This window comes from Brassica napus, chromosome C3 (assembly GCF_020379485.1).
Source record: "Brassica napus cultivar Da-Ae chromosome C3, Da-Ae, whole genome shotgun sequence".
NCBI lineage: Eukaryota > Viridiplantae > Streptophyta > Magnoliopsida > Brassicales > Brassicaceae > Brassica > Brassica napus.
The window spans coordinates 24963300-24982745 of NC_063446.1; the positions used below are offsets into that span (position 1 = coordinate 24963300).

Consider the following 19446-nt stretch of genomic DNA (forward strand, 5'->3'; position numbering starts at 1 on the left):
CTGTGCAACAATTCATAATGTAAAGAGAAAAAGAAAAGAAACAAAATAAACAAGAGAGAGAGAGAGAGAGAGACGTGTGGTGTGAGAAAGAAGAAGAATCTTTTTGTGGAGGGAGTAAGTAAAGAATAAGTTATAGTTTCTATGTCTGTTTGGGGAGATGATCACAGATGGATTCCCCAGCTCGGCTATTGTCTAGATGATGACGCTATGTGGATTTGCTCTGATTGTTTGTTGAGCTTCATCACTCCATTCAGAGGCAAAGCTGCTGGGACTGAATCAAGTTCATTCAAAGTGATAAATATTTAAACCCCACAGTTTTAGAGACGTTTCCACCATCATGTATACATCATATATATGCTCCTCCACCTTAATTGTAAATTGGCCAGTTATTTTAACATTGTTCATAACTTATCTTCTTCTTTTAAAGAGATAAAGGTCACATGGGTTCAAAGCTTTTACTTGCACATTTTTCATTCAGAAAAAAAAAAACGGGACCTAGTGACCATTCAAACTTAAGAAATGGCGCGCAGTTTCAAGCTAAAAAAAAAATAGCGGACCCGACCGAACCAATCCGGTTAATCAATTTTCAATAACCGGCCAGATCAGATCTAGGAACCGAAAAATTTGACCAAGTCTTCAACAATACTCAAACAACGAAGCGAAACGGGCTCAGTGTACGTACATTCATAGCAAATCCTCTGGATCTCAAGCGTCAAGGTAATCCTCCTCCTCCTCCTCCTCCATCGCTTCTTCTTCTCCGATCTTCAATTCCGGTGATCGTTTGCGTCTTTATCACTCTACATTGCTTTCTCAGATCTTCAATCGCAAGTTCAATTTTTGGGTTTGTTAGGATCAGCTTAATTGGGTATTAGTAAACGGTAGAGATCTGATCTGGGTTGTGTGATTTCTTCTTCTTTTCTTTTGTATGGAACTTTTGCTTAGTGATTGTATATGTGGATCCATTTGGGGCTGTAAAAATCTTAGCTTTGATTAGTTTAATCGCTGATAATGATTTTCTTTTGTGTGTTTGTAGTGACGATTAACTCAACAATGTCAGGCTTTCACGGGACTCATGTAAGTGCATTTGCATATGCTAAAGCCTCCATTTTTATCATCCTCTCTGTTGCATCTAGTTATGTCGCAAAATGTTCTTAGCCCTACATGATCTCTTGTTGCTTCGTTTCTCCCCTGGAACTTGAATACTCTGTTTTGTCTGTTTGAATAGGATTCATGTCCTTTGGTGAAGAACATTCTTCTTCTAGACTCTGAAGGGAAGCGTGTGGCTGTCAAGTACTACTCCGATGACTGGCCAACTCATGCTGCCAAGTTGACTTTTGAGAAGTATGTCTTCTCCAAAACCTCTAAGACCAATGCTCGCACAGAAGGTTAGAAGACCATACGCATGGGCTCTGTATGTAGTAACAGTCAGTTTCTTATAGATGTGTGTTATGTTTGGTTTTAACATTTTATGTGCAGCTGAGATCACACTCTTGGACAGTAATATCATTGTCTACAAGTTCGCTCAGGACCTTCACTTCTTTGTTACTGGAGGCGAAAACGAAAACGAGCTCGTCTTGTCTTCTGTTCTTCAAGGCTTTTTCGACGCTGTTGCGCTTCTTCTGAGGTATTTGCTCGACTTAACAATCTAATATTTTCCCTTAAACAGATTAACGTTTGATGCATCTCCTTTCTTCACCAGGAACAATGTGGAGAAGATGGATGCTCTTGAGAACTTGGATCTCATCTTTCTGTGCCTGGATGAAATGGTCGATCAGGGGTAATGCAAGTCTAATATCTTATACCTACACGAGTCTTGAGCTTGTGAAAGATTTGGTTTTGAGTTTGTCCTCAGTACTTAGCATTTAGCTATTGTTTGATTATGTGTTTGTGTTCAGGGTGGTTCTTGAAACAGATCCTAACGTCATTGCGGGGAAAGTAGCAATGCAGAGCACAGAAGCTAGTGGTTCACTCTCTGAACAGGTTACGACTATTACAGCTTCCCTTTATATAGTCTTTGATCTAGTTTTGGATCAGTTTCGTATTGGTTTGGCTAATCTTAAATTGGGGTTTACAGACATTAACTCAAGCACTGGCAACAGCTCGGGAACATCTGGCAAGAAGTCTGCTTACATGAGTTTCCTCATATGAACTGCATGCCCATTCATACTATAATGGACTTCCAACTTCTATGAAGAGCACCTTTCATGGGATTTGTCACCGGGTTTTATAATCCTGTAATAATTCAAACGTTTTGCTTACTCTAATATTTGGGGTTATATTATATGAGAATTTTGCTGTGTGTGCAATGCTGGAATATTTTTGCTAAGACTGGATATTGCAGAATGAAGAAGACTTGTTTCTTTACTTGAAAATATTTTCATTACTTATTTCTTCAATTTCACAATCCAATATTTTTTGACAACACATACTTTAGAAAGATACTATATTTAAATATTAACGTTTGGGATCTTCATTACTCATATCCAGGATCCTGATAAAACTAGAAAAATATCATGAAGAAAAGAAAAAATCTTGTCCGGACAAGGTAGTCCAAGTGGAAGGACGGGCCCTGGTTGCTAAAACAATCCGGGTTCGATCTCCCTCATGCGGAAACTACCCTGCCTCGTCTGGACACCAAAGCGGGTACTGGGCCTTCGGGCCCAGGGAAAGCCCTCCCGGGTGAAGCTGGCCTGCTGCCTGACCGGGCCCAGGGGAATGACCCGCGTAAGCGGGGAACCCCTGGATTACAAAAAAAAAAAAAAAAAAAAAAAAAAAAGAAAAGAAAAAATCTTTAGCTACTTTTTTGCTGCTGTAACATGCACCTTTTTGGTCTATTACTATTTGCGTTTTTTATCCATCTACAAATTACTTTTTTTTTAATGGATTTTAAGATTAAACATGGATTATTATTTAGAGATAAGAGATGATAAATAAATGTATTGTTAAAATATGTTGTAATATACAACTTGGAACCATACATTATTAAATTTTCTGTCAAACTGTATTTGAAATACAGTTTAAAAAAAAAATCTAGTTGGTTAAAATTACTCACTAAATTGAACTCTATAAATTAATAATATCAAGAATCTATAGTAAAATATTTTTTATTTAAACACAAATAACGAACTTACCAGTATGCGCCATAAATTAACTACTTAAAATGTAATAAATAATAAACGACAAAAGAAAAAAAGAGCGGACCAAACTTAACCTTTTCAGCTAAAAAACAGACAGTGATATAATGAATGAATGAATGTATGAATGAGATCAATCAATCACATATTCTCAATCAATCTAAGGAACCCAGAAAAAAAAGGTGTCGCCTTTATCCTCCAAAAAAGGGTTCCTGGTTGATTCTTAAACTACAGTTTTTGATATTGATTCTGTAGTTTTAGATTCTTCTTCTGCTTTCGTTCCCACTTCGGTGATGGATGGTAGAGATCAACCTCGCGTAGAAGAACATAGCTCTCTCCCTCCTCCACCTCAAAGGGTAGATTTTTCATAATCTATATTATTTTATGTTGTGCTTGATTTGGATAATTGAGTCTGTTATGTGAAAAAAGATTAAGCCTTTTAATGATCTTATTATCTCTGTTTCATATCGGATTCGAAATGATCTTTGGTGTTGTAGGATGGAGATTCTCCTGAGATTGCACAAGAAGAAGACCCATGGAGACGAGGCATTGTGTCGGGAACAACACCTGAAGACACCGGGGAGGATCTCTCGAGACGAAATGCATCCTTAACATCAAGCCCTGTTGCTAAAAGAGTGAACTTTTCTCCAATGTCGAGTCCTAGAATCGGCCAACGCGGCGCATCACTCAGCCCTCCCTCTTCAAGAAACAAACCTAATAGTTTGAAGAATCTAGTCCCAAAGCTGAGCTTCAAAAACAGGAACAGCGATATCGAGAAAGCTGATGATTTGGCCTTTGAAGGCAATGGGAGGGACAGGTCCACGTGGACTCTCAGTAATATTTTGACTCCTAGGTTGAAGAAAACTGAGTCCTTGCCTGTTACCCCTTTAGCTCACTCTAATCCTGGGTCCACACACGGGAGATATGTGGCTGATCCGGTTACTACCATGGTGAGTAACTTGAACAATGGTCGCCTTAGTTATACTGTGGTTTGTGCTATTATCTTGTTGGCAAGAGGTGGTTTCTTGTCTTGTACTTCACCTTGGTCTCTCTAGATTATGTTTAAGTAATAATGGTCTTTTCATTTAGATTCTCATGTGAATTATACTGTGGTTTGTGCTGTTATCTCGTTGGCAAGAGACGTTTTCTTGTCTTGTACTTTGCTTTGGTCTCATTAGAGTATGTTTAAGTAAATGCATTTTGCTTGTAGGATAAGTTTAAGTACTAATCAGGTTATCTTGTGCTTTACTTCATTGTTGGTTTGACCAGAATTTTAATTTTTTAATGTTTGTCTCAACAGAAGAAAGGCCCTCCACTGCCTATACACCGATCACGCTCCGTTCCAGCGTTCAACAAAGATGGTAGTCTAAGGCAAGCAGGTGTTTTCCGGGTGATTCCTACTCCTAACATGACGCCAGCAAGAAATAATATTAAACTTAACGGTTAGAGCATTTGTTTTTTTTTTCCCCAGTCATTTGATGTTTAGAACCCTTATATTGGGGGTAATGTTTCAGACACGGATGTTGATGGAGGAGAAGATGTTCCTGAAGAAGAAGCTGTGTGCAGGATCTGCATGGTGGAATTGGGAGAAGACTCGGATGCCTTCAAGATGGAGTGTATGTGTAGAGGTGAATTAGCTCTTGCACACAAAGAATGTACAATCAAATGGTTCACCATTAAAGGGAACCGAACGTGTGATGTGTGTAAGCAAGAGGTTCAGAATCTCCCTGTGACTCTGCTTCGAATGCAGAACTCGCAGGGTAACTTTGGAGATGCTGATACGGAGGCTTCTCACTACAGGCAAGTGTTGGGCATTCGATTCCGGTTCAGGTTGGGGTATATAGGACTCATTTAAAAACTGGACATCTTTCGGATCGGTTCAGATAATGTCGAGTTCTAGTCGAGTTTCTATTTTTTTATAAAATCCAAAACAGAACCGAATTATAAATGGTTTGGGTTTGGTTCGGATTTAAAACCGAAAAAAAAACGAAAACCTGAGTAGTAAAACTAAAAAAGTTGAGACTTTTTAATAAAAATAATGATCGATTTATAAATTAAATTATATATATAATTATCTTAGGATCGGGTTTCGGTTTTGGTTTAGAAACACGGTTTTGGTTCGGTTTTGATAAATTGTACTATTCGGGTTTTTGTAATTTTTGGTCCAGTTTTTTATTTGGTTCGGTTCCGGTTCGACTTTTCGGTTTCAGTTAATATGCCAAGGACTATAACACCCCTTGAAAAAGATTTCTGACTTTATGTATGTTATTGACTGGTACCCTCGTTCTTTTCAGTGTATGGAAGGATGTTCCAGTGCTTGTCATTGTAAGCATGCTTGCATACTTCTGTTTCCTCGAGCAGCTTCTGGTAAGAGTTAGTGAATTTATGATTCTTACACTTTTTCATGTACCAAGCTTATGTAACATCTTCTTGTCCTAATATCATTAACAGCTGACCAAAATGAAATCCGGCGCCATTGCAATATCTTTACCATTCTCTTGCGTTCTTGGTCTTCTTGCCTCTATGACAACAACAACAATGGGTAAAAGTTCCTTTAGAGTAAAAAAAATTGCTTCCCCATCAGTTTATTTGATCTCCTGTTCATTGTTGTGTAGTGAAGAAGCAATATATCTGGATTTACGCAACAGTTCAGTTCGGTCTTGTAGTTTTTTTCTCTCACATTTTCTTCTCATTGGTGAGAGTCTTTATTCTCTCAAGAACAGAACATGATATAAACTCTGGTTCTTGTTTTATCTCCTAATTTGTGATGGTTTACTTGTCCAGGTTCACATGAAGCCGGTCGTGTCCATTCTCTTAGCCACATTGGTTGGGTTTGGACTCACCATGAGCGGGCAAACGGGTATAGCCGAATTTGCAAAATGGAGGAGAGTCCAGAGGACAACTGAACCTCCAAGCAGTAGTCCAGCTCAGACAGCAGGTTAGAGCATCTATGGATCATGAAACTGAAGCCAGAGCTCATGAATGCTGATCACATGTTCCACTAGCGGTTTAGAGATGTGAGAACAGATTGGTCATGTGGATTAAGTAGTGATGATACCTGGAAGAGTTTAAAGATTGTTTTTGGGTGGTCTCTTTTGTGTGTGAATCTGAGAGTATATCAGGCGTGTTATAAAGGCTTATTTTTTGGTACTGTCTTGCGCAAAAATGCAAGTACAAAGGACATATATATATACTCATCATGTTTTATTCTACACTGACCCCAAATGTTTCTAATATTACAAAACTAACTCCGTGTACTAGCAGCAGTGGTCTCTGTTATTTATGCATCACCACCCATAAATTTATTTTATTCTACATTGACCCCAAATATTTATATATTACAAAGATAACCCCGTGGACTAGGGAGCACTGTCGTCTCAGTTATTAATTGCTGAATCTTCTTAGAAAATGTTTTAGTCTTCGCAACCGACTAGTGCTGATCTCTCGTAGCCATGGCCGATGAATTCTCTGTAAGATCTTATATGAATAATATGTTTGTCTACTACATGTGTAGTGTTGTTTCCTTGTTAGAACTCTGAGTTCAAATCTCGTTGCTTTCGATGACGAATCGCTAGATCTGCATTTGACTGTGTTCAAAACTTGTTATCTTCTTCGCTGCTCTTGGTTTGGTGATCAGATTCTGATCCAATTGGTTTAATCCATGACGTTCCGGTTCTAAAGATTGAATTTTGTGAGCATTTTGAGTCCATTTCACATGATTACATGAAGTTTTAGCATGGATCGGTAAAGTTTTGGTCTTTGCAGAGTTTCATGCTTGTTTGAGTTCTGCTATTGTTGAGCACTTGTGTCACTTCTCATATTGTACTCCTTGCATCTTGATTTCATTTTCTAAGTTGATAATAAGAAGCAATGAGACAGGGAAAGATCGAAAGCAAAGGGCTTAACCCGGGACTGATAGTCCTTCTTGTGATTGGAGGGTTGCTAGTGGCATTCCTCGTAGGGAACTTCGTCCTTTACACATACGCGCAGAGGAACTTGCCTCCGAGGAAGAAGAAGCCGGTTTCAAAGAAGAAGATGAAGAAAGAGAAGCTGAAGCAAGGCGTTCAAGTTCCTGGCGAGTAGAACTTTTGTTACCTTTTAGTTTCAGATGATCCTTTTGTTGATTACTCACTACACATCATGTGACTCTTTATTAGTTTTGAATGTTCCGATGTTAGTATGTTGTTTTCTTGAGTTGACTGTAGTTTGTCTACGATGACTTGTAGACAACAGCTAAAAGTATCTACGAGGACTTATAGATGAAGTAAGCCAATTAGCAACTGGAACCACACATAAATACAGGCTTATTCCTCTCTACGGAAGCCTAGGCAGTTAGTAACCGACCATCTTATCCAATCTACTGATCATATACTTGACACTCAAATCTCAAGAGTAAACGCAACTATATATATCATTATATATACCCAAAAGATCCAAAAGTCAGAAGAAACGCATGCACACAGTTCAATCATCGAATTAGACTGACCTCAGGACGCTCTTTAAACGTTAACCAAGATTCAAATGTTTCCCATCATGCAAGTGATAGTAATCCCACAACAGCATGAACATATACTTTTTGAAAAATCATCAGAGTTCCAAAAAGCACTAAAACCTTGTTGATTATTATTATAAGATGACCCACGTTTTGAAGCAGAAGCAGAAGCAGCACCCGAAGTCCTCGGCTTAATTAATAAACATTCATAAAAGGATTAAAATAAAAACTAGTTATGACTAATGAATATAGAACAGTAGATTTTATATGTAAGGATTTCAACAACTTTTTGGTATATACCTTTCAAAACAATCTAATATCATTTGTCCCAAGAATAAAATAATATCAAATCTGACTAACCGTGACAGAGAATGATGTAGCAAGACTCGTGCATTTAGTGTTAAATAAATCAATGTACTTAAAAAAATCGTTACATATAAAAAAAAGAGCGGCAAACTGTTAAATAACGAACTCAAGGTAGGCCCCCACAGAAGTTGCTAATTAGTGGGATCTCACAATAGACACGAAACAAAACAATGGACTCTTAGATCACAACGTGATCGCAGGATTTCATCTCAAGAAGTCAGCAAAGAATGACAAACTTGACCGATTCAAATTCTTCTTATTATTAGCATTTTTCATTTCTTTAAAAGTCGCACTAATTAAACCACTAGAAGAACTCTCTGAGGGATGTTTTTGGAGAAAGAAAGATTATATGTTTGAATTTTAAGCTTCTTCTTCTCCTGTTTTTCTCTCTAACTGATCAGAAAAAAAGTGAGATGGTCAAGAAAGCGAAATGGCTGGAGAACGTAAAGAAGGCTTTTAGTCCAGATGTAAAGGTAATCATCAAGCTTGTTATCTTTTAGCACTATGAGCTTTTATATTATACTGATGTAAAATCATATGCAGAAGTTGAAACACCAATCGGTTGAGGAGAGTGTCATTTCTTACCCTGTATTGGTTGCAAGATCCAGAAGCTCTCCTCCTCAGTTTGAGGTCAGAGTTGATGAGGTCAACTACGAACACAAGAAGAAGAAGAATCTATCTCCTCCTCCTTCAGAAGAACAAGAAAATGTTCTTGGAGATTCAACTCCTGAGTCTGTTCCTCCACCAGCTTCACCTGATAGGTTTGCAGGGGAAGAAGCAGCTGCCATCTTTATCCAGTCTACATTTAGGGGACATTTGGTATGTACTTTGGTTATTCATACTCATGGTTTTGGCTTCACTAGGACTTGATTAATAATAATATTGCATCTTTCTTGTTAAAAAGCTGTTTGAAATTGGATTAAACAAAATTTACTTTATATCTCTTTCTGTTTAAAATAGATTAGATAGAATTAAGCTGTGTTTGGTTGATTTTTCTTTGAGTTGCATGCAATATGAGGAAAAATTTATAATTTCTACAATGTAGGCAAGACGAGAAGCGCTGAGGATGAGGAGGTGGGCTAGGCTTAAGTTATTGATGGAAGGATTGGTTGTACAAAGGAAAGCTGCAAATACTCTTAGATCTATGCAGACTTTCACTCGTATGCAGTCAAAGATCCGGTCTATGAGAATCCGGATGGCAGAAGAGAGTCAGGCTCGCCATAAGCATCTCCTTCAGAAGCATGCTAAAAAGATAGGAGGCTCCAAGGTCTCTCACCTTTTGTATAATCTCAGATGCAATTTTCATTCACCACTCTATGTTTCATTTATTCTTCCCACAGTTTTTTGCTCACTCAGTCACATCTTCTGATGGGATCTTGATTATCTATTTCCTAATCCTAACATGTTTGCTCTTTCTTCTGTAGAATGGGGTCAACAATCAGTCCAAGAAACAAGTTGAAGCAGGTTTGCTGAATAAGAACGAGGCGGCCACAATGAGGAAGGAAAGGGCATTGGCTTATGCATCCACACATCAGGTACTTACTTTCACACTATAAGCTGAAGTGTTGCTACAAATAAAGTGCTAGAACATGGAAGTTAAACTTGTAGACAAAGCAGTTTGAGGCATGGAGTTTGATATCTTGACAAATGTGGCTTAATAGTATTGAATTCACTCGGAGTAATGCCTAATGATCATCATATGTGGCTCATATTTGCAGCAACACTTGAAGAGCAACTTGAAACATACATATACTATGTTCATGGATCCTAATAACCTTACTTGGGGTTGGAGTTGGTTGGAAAGGTGGACGGCTGACAAGGAGAGCTCAGAGAAAGAACAAAGCAACACCGTTAAGCCAGCGGTTAAGACCTCGACTAACCGCAGCTCCCATGGAGAAGAAACCACAAAATCTTCAAACCGCAAAAAGCTCAACAGCTCGACTCAACCAAATACCACATCAACATCATCATCATCATCATCCACCACTAGAAACCCGAGAAAGAACAAGCCAACCACACCGTCTATAAGACCCAAGACCACTGATGAAATCACCAAGAGCTTTGACAAGAACCGTAGGAACATCATTGCAAGGTCATCGGTTAGTGATGACGAAGGGCTAGTTAGCTCAACGGCTAGACGTCACAACATGGTTCCCACAAAACCAGCCGATGAAATCCCCAAGAGTTCGGAGAAGAACCGTAGGCAGGGCATTGCAAGGTCATCGGTTAGTGACGACGAAGGGCTGGCTAGCTCAGTGGCTAGACGTCGCAACATGGTTCCCACAAACCCAGCACGTGGCAACCTCAAAGCACAGAGCTCATCTGCTGCGACCAAGGCAACCAAAGAGGAAAGTAATGATGTTTTACGGGAGAAAGCACCAGCAGCTAAGAAACGAGTTTCTCCTGCACCCAAACCAAGACGATCCTCAGCTCCGCCCAAGGTTGAAAACAGCGTTTTAAAGGCGGTGAAAACGCCGTGTGCTTAACCTGAGTATTATTTATCTACCATTATATATACATATACATTTTTGCACCAAGGATGGTGTTCTGAGTTTTGTATCAACTACATGCAAGCAATGCGATGTTGGTTACAAGAATGTGCAGCATAAGTCTCTGTCAATCATATAACCTTTCTAATGTATTTTTTTCGATATTTTCTATCGATATATAGACGGTTGAATTGCTTCATATATATGTTACATTATCGAATAGTTTTGATGTTATTAGTTCTGACTTCTGAGCCTGGATCAAACCATACCAAAATTGATTTGTAAACTTAATTTAAGTAAACAGTTTTTTTCTTGTCTCTCTTTCTTTCTTTCTTGTCACATTGAAAACAAATGACTAAAAAGCAAATATCTTACGTAAATTAAAACGCCAAAATGTATAGAAACAAAGATTATAAAATATGGTTTATTTATTTTTAAAAAAATTATTCAACAAAATCCACTAAAAACCACAAAATCCAATTAAAATCTCAACAATCCGTCTTCTTAAAGCAAACCGGTTTATACCAGACCGGATTGCATATTAGTTGACGACCACTATATATAAATAGTTTCTTAGCTTTAGGGTTCCTCTCTCCACGTCTCGCCTTCCGCAGTTGCAGCAACAGTCTCTCGCCGTCGCAAACATGGGGTATGCTTTCCTCCCTTGGATCCTTTCTATCCAACCTCATCTCTATGCTCGAGTGTCTATGTTCTGTTTTCATGTTTTAGGTGAAACGCAATGATTAGTTAACTTCCATCATACATGCCTTGTCTGATTAGGATTGCTGTTTCGTTGTCTTCTGGTTGTGCTCTCACCTCTAAGTTCTCTACGCTTAATGATGGAAATGGTTAATTTGGTTGATTGTGTTATGTTAATCACAAGTAAGGATGCAATGCTTGTCTTAACTGGATTTCAGATAAATGTTATAACTTTAGTGTGATAATACAATGCCTCACTGTCTACTTTCACTCTCTCCCTTTGTTTGATAAAGATTCTAACTTTATGTCATTGTGACCTCAATGTGTTTGTTTTGTCTCCTCTTCCCGTTGGGTTCAACTCTTATGTTAATCACAAGTATGGTTTCAATGCTTGTCTTTACTGAGTTTCAGTTAAATGTTACAACTTTAGTGTGGTAATACAATGTCTCATGTCTAGTTTAACTCACTCTCTTCTTAGTGTTCCCTAGCTGAAAGTGTTTTGTTTGATAAAGTTTCCGACTTTATGTCAATTGTAACCTCAATGTGCTGTCTTGTTAATCGCATCAGTAAGACACGTGGTATGGGAGCTGGGCGCAAGCTGAAGAGGCTCCGTATTAATCAGAGGTGGGCTGACAAGCAGTACAAGAAGAGTCACCAAGGAAACGAGTGGAAGAAGCCTTTCGCTGGTTCTTCCCACGCTAAAGGAATCGTCCTTGAGAAGATGTAAGACTTGCACCACCTCTCTCTCTCTCTAACCAACGCATCTCACTTTCTTCCTTGATTTTGTTCTGAGCTTGTTGTTTGATTATGCAGTGGTATTGAGGCTAAGCAGCCTAACTCTGCCATCCGTAAATGTGCCAGAGTTCAGCTGATCAAGAACGGCAAAAAGATTGCTGCTTTCGTCCCTAACGATGGTTGCTTGAACTACATTGAAGAAAACGTAAGTTAGATTAATTATCATTTATTTCATTAGTAATGTGCTTACAACCTTTTGATTCGTTGATGAATGTTGTGCAGGATGAGGTGTTGATTGCTGGGTTTGGGCGTAAAGGACATGCCGTCGGAGATATTCCCGGAGTCAGGTTCAAGGTGGTGAAGGTGTCTGGTGTCTCACTCTTGGCTCTTTTCAAGGAGAAGAAGGAGAAGCCTAGGTCTTAGAGACTCTCTACTGTTTTTTTTCTTTGTTAATGGATTCTTGTTACTTCAAGGCTTGAAGCCATTACCTCTGTTCTTCTGCTTCAAAGATTCTCAAACATGTACCAGTGGTTGAGTTTTAAACTTGGTTTTATCTCATCTGTTTTGGATTCAGTTTGCCTAAAGTATTATATTTACTTTGAAGCTTTCACTATGACTCTAATTTTAGCTAGCGTTAGATCTCAGCTCATGATCAGTGGAAACAACAAATAAGTTTGTAACCTTTTTCTCACTCAAAGGCTTTGCTTTACTCAAATATAGTCAAAAACAAACCTGAACTTAGAAAGAAAAACAAAAGTTGTCTACAAGAGTATCTATAACCGAAGTCTTGTTCTTGATTAGTGCATTAGGCGGTAAAGCTGAATCTTCCTTCCATCAGATCAGTTCTTGTTGACAAGCTGCTCAGTTAGATTGCTGCTGTCCACAACAGTCGTCTCACCCACAATGTTCTCAGCTTCTTTCCTATCCTCCTCATTTACCATCTGTTCATCATCTTTCAAGTCCCTCGACTCCAACACCACCGAGTCTTCCACAATGTTAGTACTAGCTGTCTCCTTTACGACATGTTCAAGCTCTCCTGATTGCAGCTTGTCTTTGCTGATGGGATTGGGTTTCCCACTTGAGGCTTTGGTAGTAGATGCAGAGTGGCGGCTTGAAAGCGATTTACTAGGAGAAGGCTCTCCACTGCCATTGTTCTTGCTGCAGGGTACGAGTCCAGTAGGTGTTGTTGAACAATGCATCTGGTTTGCTACTCTCAATATGCTCGCCCCAATTCCAAAACATGTCTTAGCTTTCTTTGGTGTAATCTTTTGATCATTCTTAGGAGAAACTGGCGATCCTGAATCTTCTTTCTGCAGGTTGGTCTTCATCTTTTTAGCAGACTTTGTCGGTTTCGTATCCACAACCATGCGTTTCTTTTCACCATGTGATCTCTTCCCATTACTCTTGCTTAAGCGTATCTCAGCAATGAACTCCGCCAAAGTCTTCTCCTTCTTCTTCTTCTTCAGAACAATAGTATCCTCATACTCAAACACTCCATCACGTTCACAGTGATCTTTGTCTTCTGTTTTTCTCCTTTTAGTACTCTTTTTCGGTTCAGGAGCTGACTCTTTCATCTTGGGTGCAGACTCTACTGATCCTCGAAGAGTCTCAAACTCAGGAAGTTCAATAAAGCCTTTCCAGCGACTAAAAGCGAGTAGCCTAGCCCTCTGACTCACAAACATCAGCTCATCAGAAGCATCATACCTTGGATAACATGCTAAGCCCTTCACATACTCCACAAGGCTTCCAGGTTCAAAGAAGACAGCACTTGAGACCTTGTCTCCCCCTTGTACCCGACTTGACTCTTCTCTGACTCCAGGGTTGATTACCTTCTGAGTCTTAACCCTCTCAAAGACTTCCTTCCCTACACAAGAACAAGCCAAACCGAACTCTATCCTTCTCGACACCTCTTCCAAAGCAAACCCAACCGCATCTACAAAATCAGGAAGGCTGCTCTGCTTCGCCAATTGTGAGAAATGCTGTCGGAAAGGCTTTATCTTTGTCGCGTCGTTCCAAGCGTAGGAGCAGTCTCCGAAGTACGTCACCAAAAAGCTTCCTTTCTTGAAGTGCTTCTTGGCCTTGTCTGAGGAAGCAGAGGCGTCGAACACTTGTCCAGGCCACCAGGGGTGGCTCCTTACTTTGGCCCAAACCAAATCTGAGTCAGAGAGGAACTTCACTTTCGACCTTACAGGGGCATTGCCATTATTGTCCAAAGGACTCTCGTTCTTGCTCTCATATGGCTCTAAAGCCATGAAAGAGTCCATATCAATCAAGCTCTCAGCTTTTGTTCCTGAGCCATCAGAACCCTCCTTGTCAACCAGAAGCTTCGTTTGGATCCCACCAGAATCTTTTTCACCATTCGCCTCTTTGCAATTAACTGAGACTTCCTTCTTCTCACTCTCCTTAGTCACTTCTTGCTCGTCTCCATCCAGCTCCTGAGCTGGGAGATCAGACATTTTGGCCTCAACCCTCGACGCCTTACAGTCATCAGAAGCGTCGGAGGACACCGAGGGAAGACGTTCTTGTTCCGTCGACATGACAAAACCCTAAAATAGAAAATGTAATCAGAAATTACTTTACTTTATTTCTCAACAAATCAGATACTAGTATCTACAGTGGAGAAATAGAGAGAGAGGGTGCGGTCAACGAACCTACGGTAGTTGTGGTTGTGAGACTGCGGTTTTTCCGGCGGCGGGAGGTGGTTTCTTTGAAGTAAATGAAGACTCAAAACCGAATCAGACAGAAACGGGTTTCTTGTTTCGTGTCTTTTTTTTTTTTTTTTTTGGTAACTTCTTACAGTCCCATTGTGAATCAAATGCTGAGATCGACCAAATGGGCACACAAAAATCTGGAAAATGACACTTCTGTTTTTATTTTTTTAATGAATTAATAATAAATCGAAATTAAGCTGAAAATACTATAAAACCTAAAACTTTAACTTATTTACATATCCAACCAACCTACCCCACCCACTAACCCGACCCGCGTGCCCTTCCCGGATCCTTCCCCCTAAATCAAACTAAATCCCTAATTCCTCTTCCCCGACATAACCAACAGAAAAAAATTCACGATCTCTCCCCCTTCCCTCTATCTCATCTCACTAATCAAACTCTACCACAATCATCACGATCTCCCTCTATCTCATTTGTTTCTCTATTTCGTGTTACTCTTTGAAACACTATGGCTCCAAAGACTCGTTTCACCGAACAAACGAACAAAGAAGGTGCGCCGGAGAAGAAGAAGAAGAATGAGTCAGTGGTGGAGAAGAAGAAAGCTGCGGTGGAGAAGAAGAAAGCTGAGGCGGAAAAGAAGAAGAAAGACTCTGTGATAAAGAAAAAACAAGCAGCGGTGAAAAGGAGGAGAGAAGCCGTTAAAAAAAAAAGAGATGCAGAGAAAAAGAAGATTGAAACCGCAGAGAAGAAGAGGAAGCGAGACAGTGGTGTAGACGATGAGTCCTCGTCCAATCCAACCAAGCGGCCTCAGACCGCATCTTCACCAGAACATCAAGCCGATCCTGATCATTATCCGCCACTATCAACGGAGTTACCTTCGCAGGATGATAGAGAGGGTACGCCAAGCCCATCAGTTCCGATTGAGCCACAAAAATCACCTACTCAAACACCCAATGAGGCGGAGAATCCACTGCAAGCTCCAATAACTTCTACCAACAGAGAATCAGGCTCACCCGAGGCTGCCATTAACAATGACGGGCAAACGGTAAACAAATCAATTAAAATGGTTTTGGAATTTTTATGATAAAATTGGACTAACAAATAGGAACCGTGAGCAGATTGGATCTAACAACATAGATTCAAATTCACATGAGGCTGCTATTGGATCTGCTGCCATTGACAACGACGCTCCAAGAACGGTAAACAAGTCAACTTAAATGGTTCTAGAAATATTTATCATAGGGTCGAAAAAAAAAATAAGTAGTGATTATATAAGAAGTGTAACTAGTACAACTAAAAGAATGAAACTAGTTCAACTGGTAATAAAATGTTGTAAAACAGAATCAATGGAACTAGTATAACTAGTACAACCACACTTCTTATAACTAATATAACTGGTATAACTATGAAAAGTATAATTAGTCTAACTAATACAACCGAGTATTAAATTACTAGTACAACTAAAAGAGTGAAAATGGTGCAACTGGTAATAATATGTTGTAAACAAATTCAGGATAACTAGTAAATTTTTTTTTATAAGTAATATAACTGGTACAACTACGCTTCTTATACGTAGTCTGACTAGTATAACTAGAGAAGTATTTTGTATAACTGTTTAATGAGATGGTGTTGTTGTTGTATAACTAGGCTTGCTGGTAGAACTAGTAATATTATTTTTAATTTAATTAGTGTAACTGGTACAACTAAGTGTTTATGTGTTGTATAACTCAGTTATTTATTCTTTGTATTTTGTTTGTATTTTTCAGGTTGAGAGTGATGATATGACCGTAGAAGCTGACAGACCTGCTGGTTTTTTCTTCAATCCGAGCAACTATGGAAAGGGTTGCAAGCTCTCCTCAAGGTGCCATCAACACGATTTTCTGAACAAGACGATTGGTAAGTTGGATGCCTCAGAGAAGAGTTGGTTTCAGGAACATCCTCAGTTCAAGCATATATTCCACATGGATTGTACCTCAACAAGAAAAGTGATGGGATTGTGGATGTTGCTACTTCGTACTATGCATACAGAGAAGGGTCGACAAGCTTGGTTTGGGGTAAACGGTGTTCCAATTAGATACTCTATCAGGGAACATAGCCTCCTCTCTGGTTTATACTGCCACTCATATCCAGAAAACTATCAGAGCATAGGGAGACTGAAGTTTGCGAGAAAGTATTTTAAAGTGAAGAAGACAAAGGATGGGAAGGAAAAGGGTCTGCAAGTGACAGAAGCGGATGTTAAGGAGAAACTTCAGAAGATGAAATTTGATGGTAGTGGCGATCGTCTGAGGATGGCGGTTCTTTACTTTCTGGCTACAGTTTTAAGAGGAAGGTCCAAAGCAGGATACTTCATTGAGTATTTCCTTCTCCAAGCAGTAGAAGATTTGGAGTTTTGCACCGAATTTCCATGGGGCCGTTACACCTTTGATGATTGCATGAAGGAGATTTTTCATGTAAGGGATCATTTTCGTGATGGGATCCCAGAGCATGCACAGTGGGTATTTCCTGGGTTTATCAACCCTTTGGAGGTATATGAATAACATTTTTCATAAGCATATTTGTTATAATATAACTAAAGTGATTGTGTGAAATGATGTGCAGATATTAGCATTTGAATGTATCCCTGTCCTTAGGGAAAGATTCAGAGAGCCTGTTCCAAACTGTTTTGATGGTTGTCCAAGAATGTGCAAATGGAAGTTCAAGAGGACCGGAACAACAGGATTTCCACTTGACATGATTTATCGGACGCTAGGAAACACAAAGGTAAAAGCTTATAATTTTTTTAAGTGTTGTTTATGTCATTTTCTTCAAGTTCATAGTTAATTAAATGTGTAATTTGTTGTTGGTCATTTCAGGAGATTATCAGTGTTTTGGAACCAAAAGGAAATGAAGTAGACCTTTTGTATGAAATAATGGATGAAGGGACTTTTGAAGACTTGGAGCTGATAGATGATTCGGATACGCTAGACATAGCTGTTGACAGTTGGAACAAGATCCTAATGGAACCAGGGAAAAAAATCTTCTGGCCGGATCTATATGAGATGGATGTGAGAACCCGAGAGCAACAAGAGGAGGCAGGAGGCGAGGCAGGGGGCGAGGCAGGAGGCGAGGCAGGAGGAGAGGCAGGAGGCGAGGCAGGAGGCGAGGCAGGGGGTGAGGCAGGAGTTCAAACAGGGGGCGAAGCAGGTCGTGAGAGTTTAAGAGAATTAGAGTTGAAGTTGAACAAAAGAATGGATGATGGATTTGCATTGAGAGACGAAACAATTCGTCTTCTGGAAGCAAGAGTAAAGGAGTTGGAAGAAGAAAAAATCCAGAGAGAAAGTTGGTCGTTCCAGGAGGGCGAGATGTATGGTGATAAGGAGGCTGAGATACTTGGTGATAAGGAGGGCGAGATGCATGGTGATAAGGAGGGTGAGATACATGGTGATAAGGATGGTGATGAGACTAACAAGGATGGTGATAAGGCTGATAAGGATGGTGATGATGAGCCTGATAAGGAGGGTGAGGATGGTGATAAGGCTGATAAGGATGGTGATGATGAGCCTGATAAGGAGGGCGAGGATGGTGATGAGGCTGACAAGGGTGATGAGGCTGAGAAGGATGGTGAGAAGCAGATTGAGGCAGAGGCTGACAAGGGTGATGAGGCTGAGAAGGATAGTGAGAAACAGATTGAGGCAGAGGCTGAGAAGGATGGTGAGAAACATATCGAGGTAGAGGCTGAGAAGTTGATGCAAGGTAAGTCATGATAACATATAACTTCAAATTTTATTTTTAATGATGATGATCTAAGTCAGGATGTATTTTTGTTCAATGTAGATACTGAAGATGGAGATGAGCAATCTACACTTCAAATTATGGCAGACACTGCAGAGAGATTTGAGAAGGCTGCTGCGGAAAAAGCTGTTGTGGACAAGACAGATGAGGTTGTAGATGATGATGCTTTGGAGAAGGAAGGTGAGGTTAGAGTTGATGACGCTTTAGAGAACACAGCTTCGGTTGGAGATTCACAGGATCCTGCTGAGATGCCAAAGAGGGTGCCCAAGCGTTCTCATTTGTTGAGGTCTCCTTTTACGCCAAACTGATTTGGCTGAACTATGTTGTTGTTTTTGGAACTTGTATGTGTTTGTTTTAAAACCTAAAACGGATGAACTTGTATGTGTGTGTGTTTTAAAACCTAAAACTTGTATGTGTGTGTGTTTTAAAACCTAAATCCAAACTTGGTGGTTGAACAGGTTGCAATTACAGGTGGGAAGTAAAACAACATTACAGCATCAACTATGCCAAAAAATATGAAAGTAGTATAACTAGAAAAACTAGTACACCTAGTGTTAAATTAAAAAGTGTAGGACTTATCTGGGAATCCACTTATTTGAAACTCATTATGCACACAAAGTTGTTTTAGTTTTTTAGTTGTACTGGTTTCTACAAAGTTGTACTAATTTATTAGTTATACTGGCTTGCACAAAGTTGTACTAGTTTATTAGTTATACTAGTTTGTACAGAGTTGTACTTTGGCAGTGAAACCTGAATATATTAGTTGTACCAAAGAGAAATACCATTATCTAAGTTGTACCACTCATTTATGTTAACATGTGTTTGCCCGGATACAATGAAATCATCACTATTGTGAAAATACTTGTCATGTATGTTTTTCAAAAAATATGTGGACAAATATGTTAACAAACCTTAAAAGTATAAGGTAGATCAAGCAAACTTTTGTGATGGAGGTAGAAATCCAGAAAAAAAAAAAAAACAATACAAAACACAAAGAAACCTATCCAAACACTTAAAATTAGACCATTTGAATGTTTTATTAATATGAAAAAACCTAAAATAATATTTAAATTTCAGATCCTCCATAG

At 39.3% G+C, this 19446-nt stretch overlaps 6 protein-coding genes across 8 annotated transcripts; 5 read left to right on the forward strand and 1 right to left on the reverse strand.

Annotated features, from left to right (window-relative positions):
- The first annotated feature begins 608 nt into the window (after window positions 1-608).
- On the forward strand, window positions 609-2364 carry LOC106388966 (coatomer subunit zeta-2). 3 transcript variants are annotated; one of them, XM_013829144.3, is made up of 7 exons: window positions 609-717; window positions 1034-1074; window positions 1226-1385; window positions 1477-1624; window positions 1700-1777; window positions 1896-1980; window positions 2075-2364. In XM_013829144.3, the coding sequence occupies exons 2-7, from the start codon at window positions 1051-1053 to the stop codon at window positions 2132-2134; spliced, it is 555 nt and encodes a 184-aa protein (XP_013684598.1). In that variant the 5' UTR covers window positions 609-717; window positions 1034-1050; the 3' UTR covers window positions 2135-2364. The 3 variants fall into 3 exon arrangements, with proteins under 3 accessions (XP_013684598.1, XP_048606132.1, XP_022555188.1); XM_048750175.1 differs by having other exon boundaries at window positions 713-773; XM_022699467.2 differs by lacking the exon at window positions 609-717 and adding an exon at window positions 808-878.
- Window positions 2365-3240: 876 nt separating this feature from the next.
- Window positions 3241-7314, forward strand: LOC106388965. The gene is made up of 9 exons (XM_013829143.3): window positions 3241-3490; window positions 3632-4084; window positions 4435-4576; window positions 4649-4934; window positions 5429-5501; window positions 5586-5676; window positions 5750-5829; window positions 5919-6604; window positions 6989-7314. Exons 1-8 carry the CDS (start codon window positions 3428-3430, stop codon window positions 6075-6077), a joined length of 1347 nt encoding a protein of 448 aa, XP_013684597.1. The 5' UTR covers window positions 3241-3427; the 3' UTR covers window positions 6078-6604; window positions 6989-7314.
- Window positions 7315-8324: 1010 nt separating this feature from the next.
- Window positions 8325-10677, forward strand: LOC106386865 (protein IQ-DOMAIN 1). The gene is made up of 5 exons (XM_048750176.1): window positions 8325-8459; window positions 8536-8811; window positions 9038-9259; window positions 9417-9527; window positions 9711-10677. Exons 1-5 carry the CDS (start codon window positions 8406-8408, stop codon window positions 10476-10478), a joined length of 1431 nt encoding a protein of 476 aa, XP_048606133.1. The 5' UTR covers window positions 8325-8405; the 3' UTR covers window positions 10479-10677.
- Window positions 10678-10992: 315 nt separating this feature from the next.
- Window positions 10993-12525, forward strand: LOC106388964 (40S ribosomal protein S23-2). The gene is made up of 4 exons (XM_013829141.3): window positions 10993-11130; window positions 11748-11903; window positions 11994-12120; window positions 12198-12525. Exons 1-4 carry the CDS (start codon window positions 11126-11128, stop codon window positions 12336-12338), a joined length of 429 nt encoding a protein of 142 aa, XP_013684595.1. The 5' UTR covers window positions 10993-11125; the 3' UTR covers window positions 12339-12525.
- Window positions 12526-12584: 59 nt separating this feature from the next.
- On the reverse strand, window positions 12585-14705 carry LOC106388963 (PWWP domain-containing protein 2). The gene is made up of 2 exons (XM_013829139.3): window positions 14567-14705; window positions 12585-14461 (listed from the first exon to the last, which is right to left on the reverse strand). The coding sequence occupies exon 2, from the start codon at window positions 14450-14452 to the stop codon at window positions 12755-12757; it is 1698 nt and encodes a 565-aa protein (XP_013684593.2). The 5' UTR covers window positions 14453-14461; window positions 14567-14705; the 3' UTR covers window positions 12585-12754.
- A 159-nt stretch (window positions 14706-14864) lies between these two features.
- Window positions 14865-18770, forward strand: LOC106363016 (uncharacterized protein At3g43530-like). The gene is made up of 6 exons (XM_048750177.1): window positions 14865-15632; window positions 15706-15786; window positions 16354-17112; window positions 17186-17347; window positions 17440-18319; window positions 18401-18770. The coding sequence occupies exons 1-6, from the start codon at window positions 15096-15098 to the stop codon at window positions 18664-18666; spliced, it is 2685 nt and encodes an 894-aa protein (XP_048606134.1). The 5' UTR covers window positions 14865-15095; the 3' UTR covers window positions 18667-18770.
- Window positions 18771-19446: the final 676 nt, after the last annotated feature.

Excerpts from the sequence above, each read along its gene's own strand:
- LOC106388966 (XM_013829144.3), top strand. The coding sequence starts at position 1,051 with ATGTCAGGCTTTCACGGGACTCAT. Across the intron at positions 1,075-1,225 it reads CAGGCTTTCACGGGACTCAT|GATTCATGTCCTTTGGTGAA; the intron begins GTAAGTGCATTT and ends CTGTTTGAATAG. Across the intron at positions 1,386-1,476 it reads GACCAATGCTCGCACAGAAG|CTGAGATCACACTCTTGGAC; the intron begins GTTAGAAGACCA and ends TTTTATGTGCAG.
- LOC106388965 (XM_013829143.3), top strand. The coding sequence starts at position 3,428 with ATGGATGGTAGAGATCAACCTCGCGTAGAAGAACATAGCTCTCTCCCT. Across the intron at positions 4,577-4,648 it reads AAATAATATTAAACTTAACG|ACACGGATGTTGATGGAGGA; the intron begins GTTAGAGCATTT and ends GTAATGTTTCAG. Across the intron at positions 5,502-5,585 it reads GTTTCCTCGAGCAGCTTCTG|CTGACCAAAATGAAATCCGG; the intron begins GTAAGAGTTAGT and ends TATCATTAACAG.
- LOC106386865 (XM_048750176.1), top strand. The coding sequence starts at position 8,406 with ATGGTCAAGAAAGCGAAATGGCTGGAGAACGTAAAGAAGGCTTTTAGT. Across the intron at positions 8,460-8,535 it reads AGAAGGCTTTTAGTCCAGAT|AAGTTGAAACACCAATCGGT; the intron begins GTAAAGGTAATC and ends AATCATATGCAG. Across the intron at positions 8,812-9,037 it reads CTACATTTAGGGGACATTTG|GCAAGACGAGAAGCGCTGAG; the intron begins GTATGTACTTTG and ends TCTACAATGTAG.
- LOC106388964 (XM_013829141.3), top strand. Across the intron at positions 11,904-11,993 it reads GGAATCGTCCTTGAGAAGAT|TGGTATTGAGGCTAAGCAGC; the intron begins GTAAGACTTGCA and ends TTGATTATGCAG. Across the intron at positions 12,121-12,197 it reads TGAACTACATTGAAGAAAAC|GATGAGGTGTTGATTGCTGG; the intron begins GTAAGTTAGATT and ends AATGTTGTGCAG.
- LOC106388963 (XM_013829139.3), bottom strand. The coding sequence starts at position 14,452 with ATGTCGACGGAACAAGAACGTCTTCCCTCGGTGTCCTCCGACGCTTCT.
- LOC106363016 (XM_048750177.1), top strand. The coding sequence starts at position 15,096 with ATGGCTCCAAAGACTCGTTTCACCGAACAAACGAACAAAGAAGGTGCG. Across the intron at positions 15,633-15,705 it reads TTAACAATGACGGGCAAACG|ATTGGATCTAACAACATAGA; the intron begins GTAAACAAATCA and ends AACCGTGAGCAG. Across the intron at positions 17,348-17,439 it reads GGACGCTAGGAAACACAAAG|GAGATTATCAGTGTTTTGGA; the intron begins GTAAAAGCTTAT and ends TGGTCATTTCAG.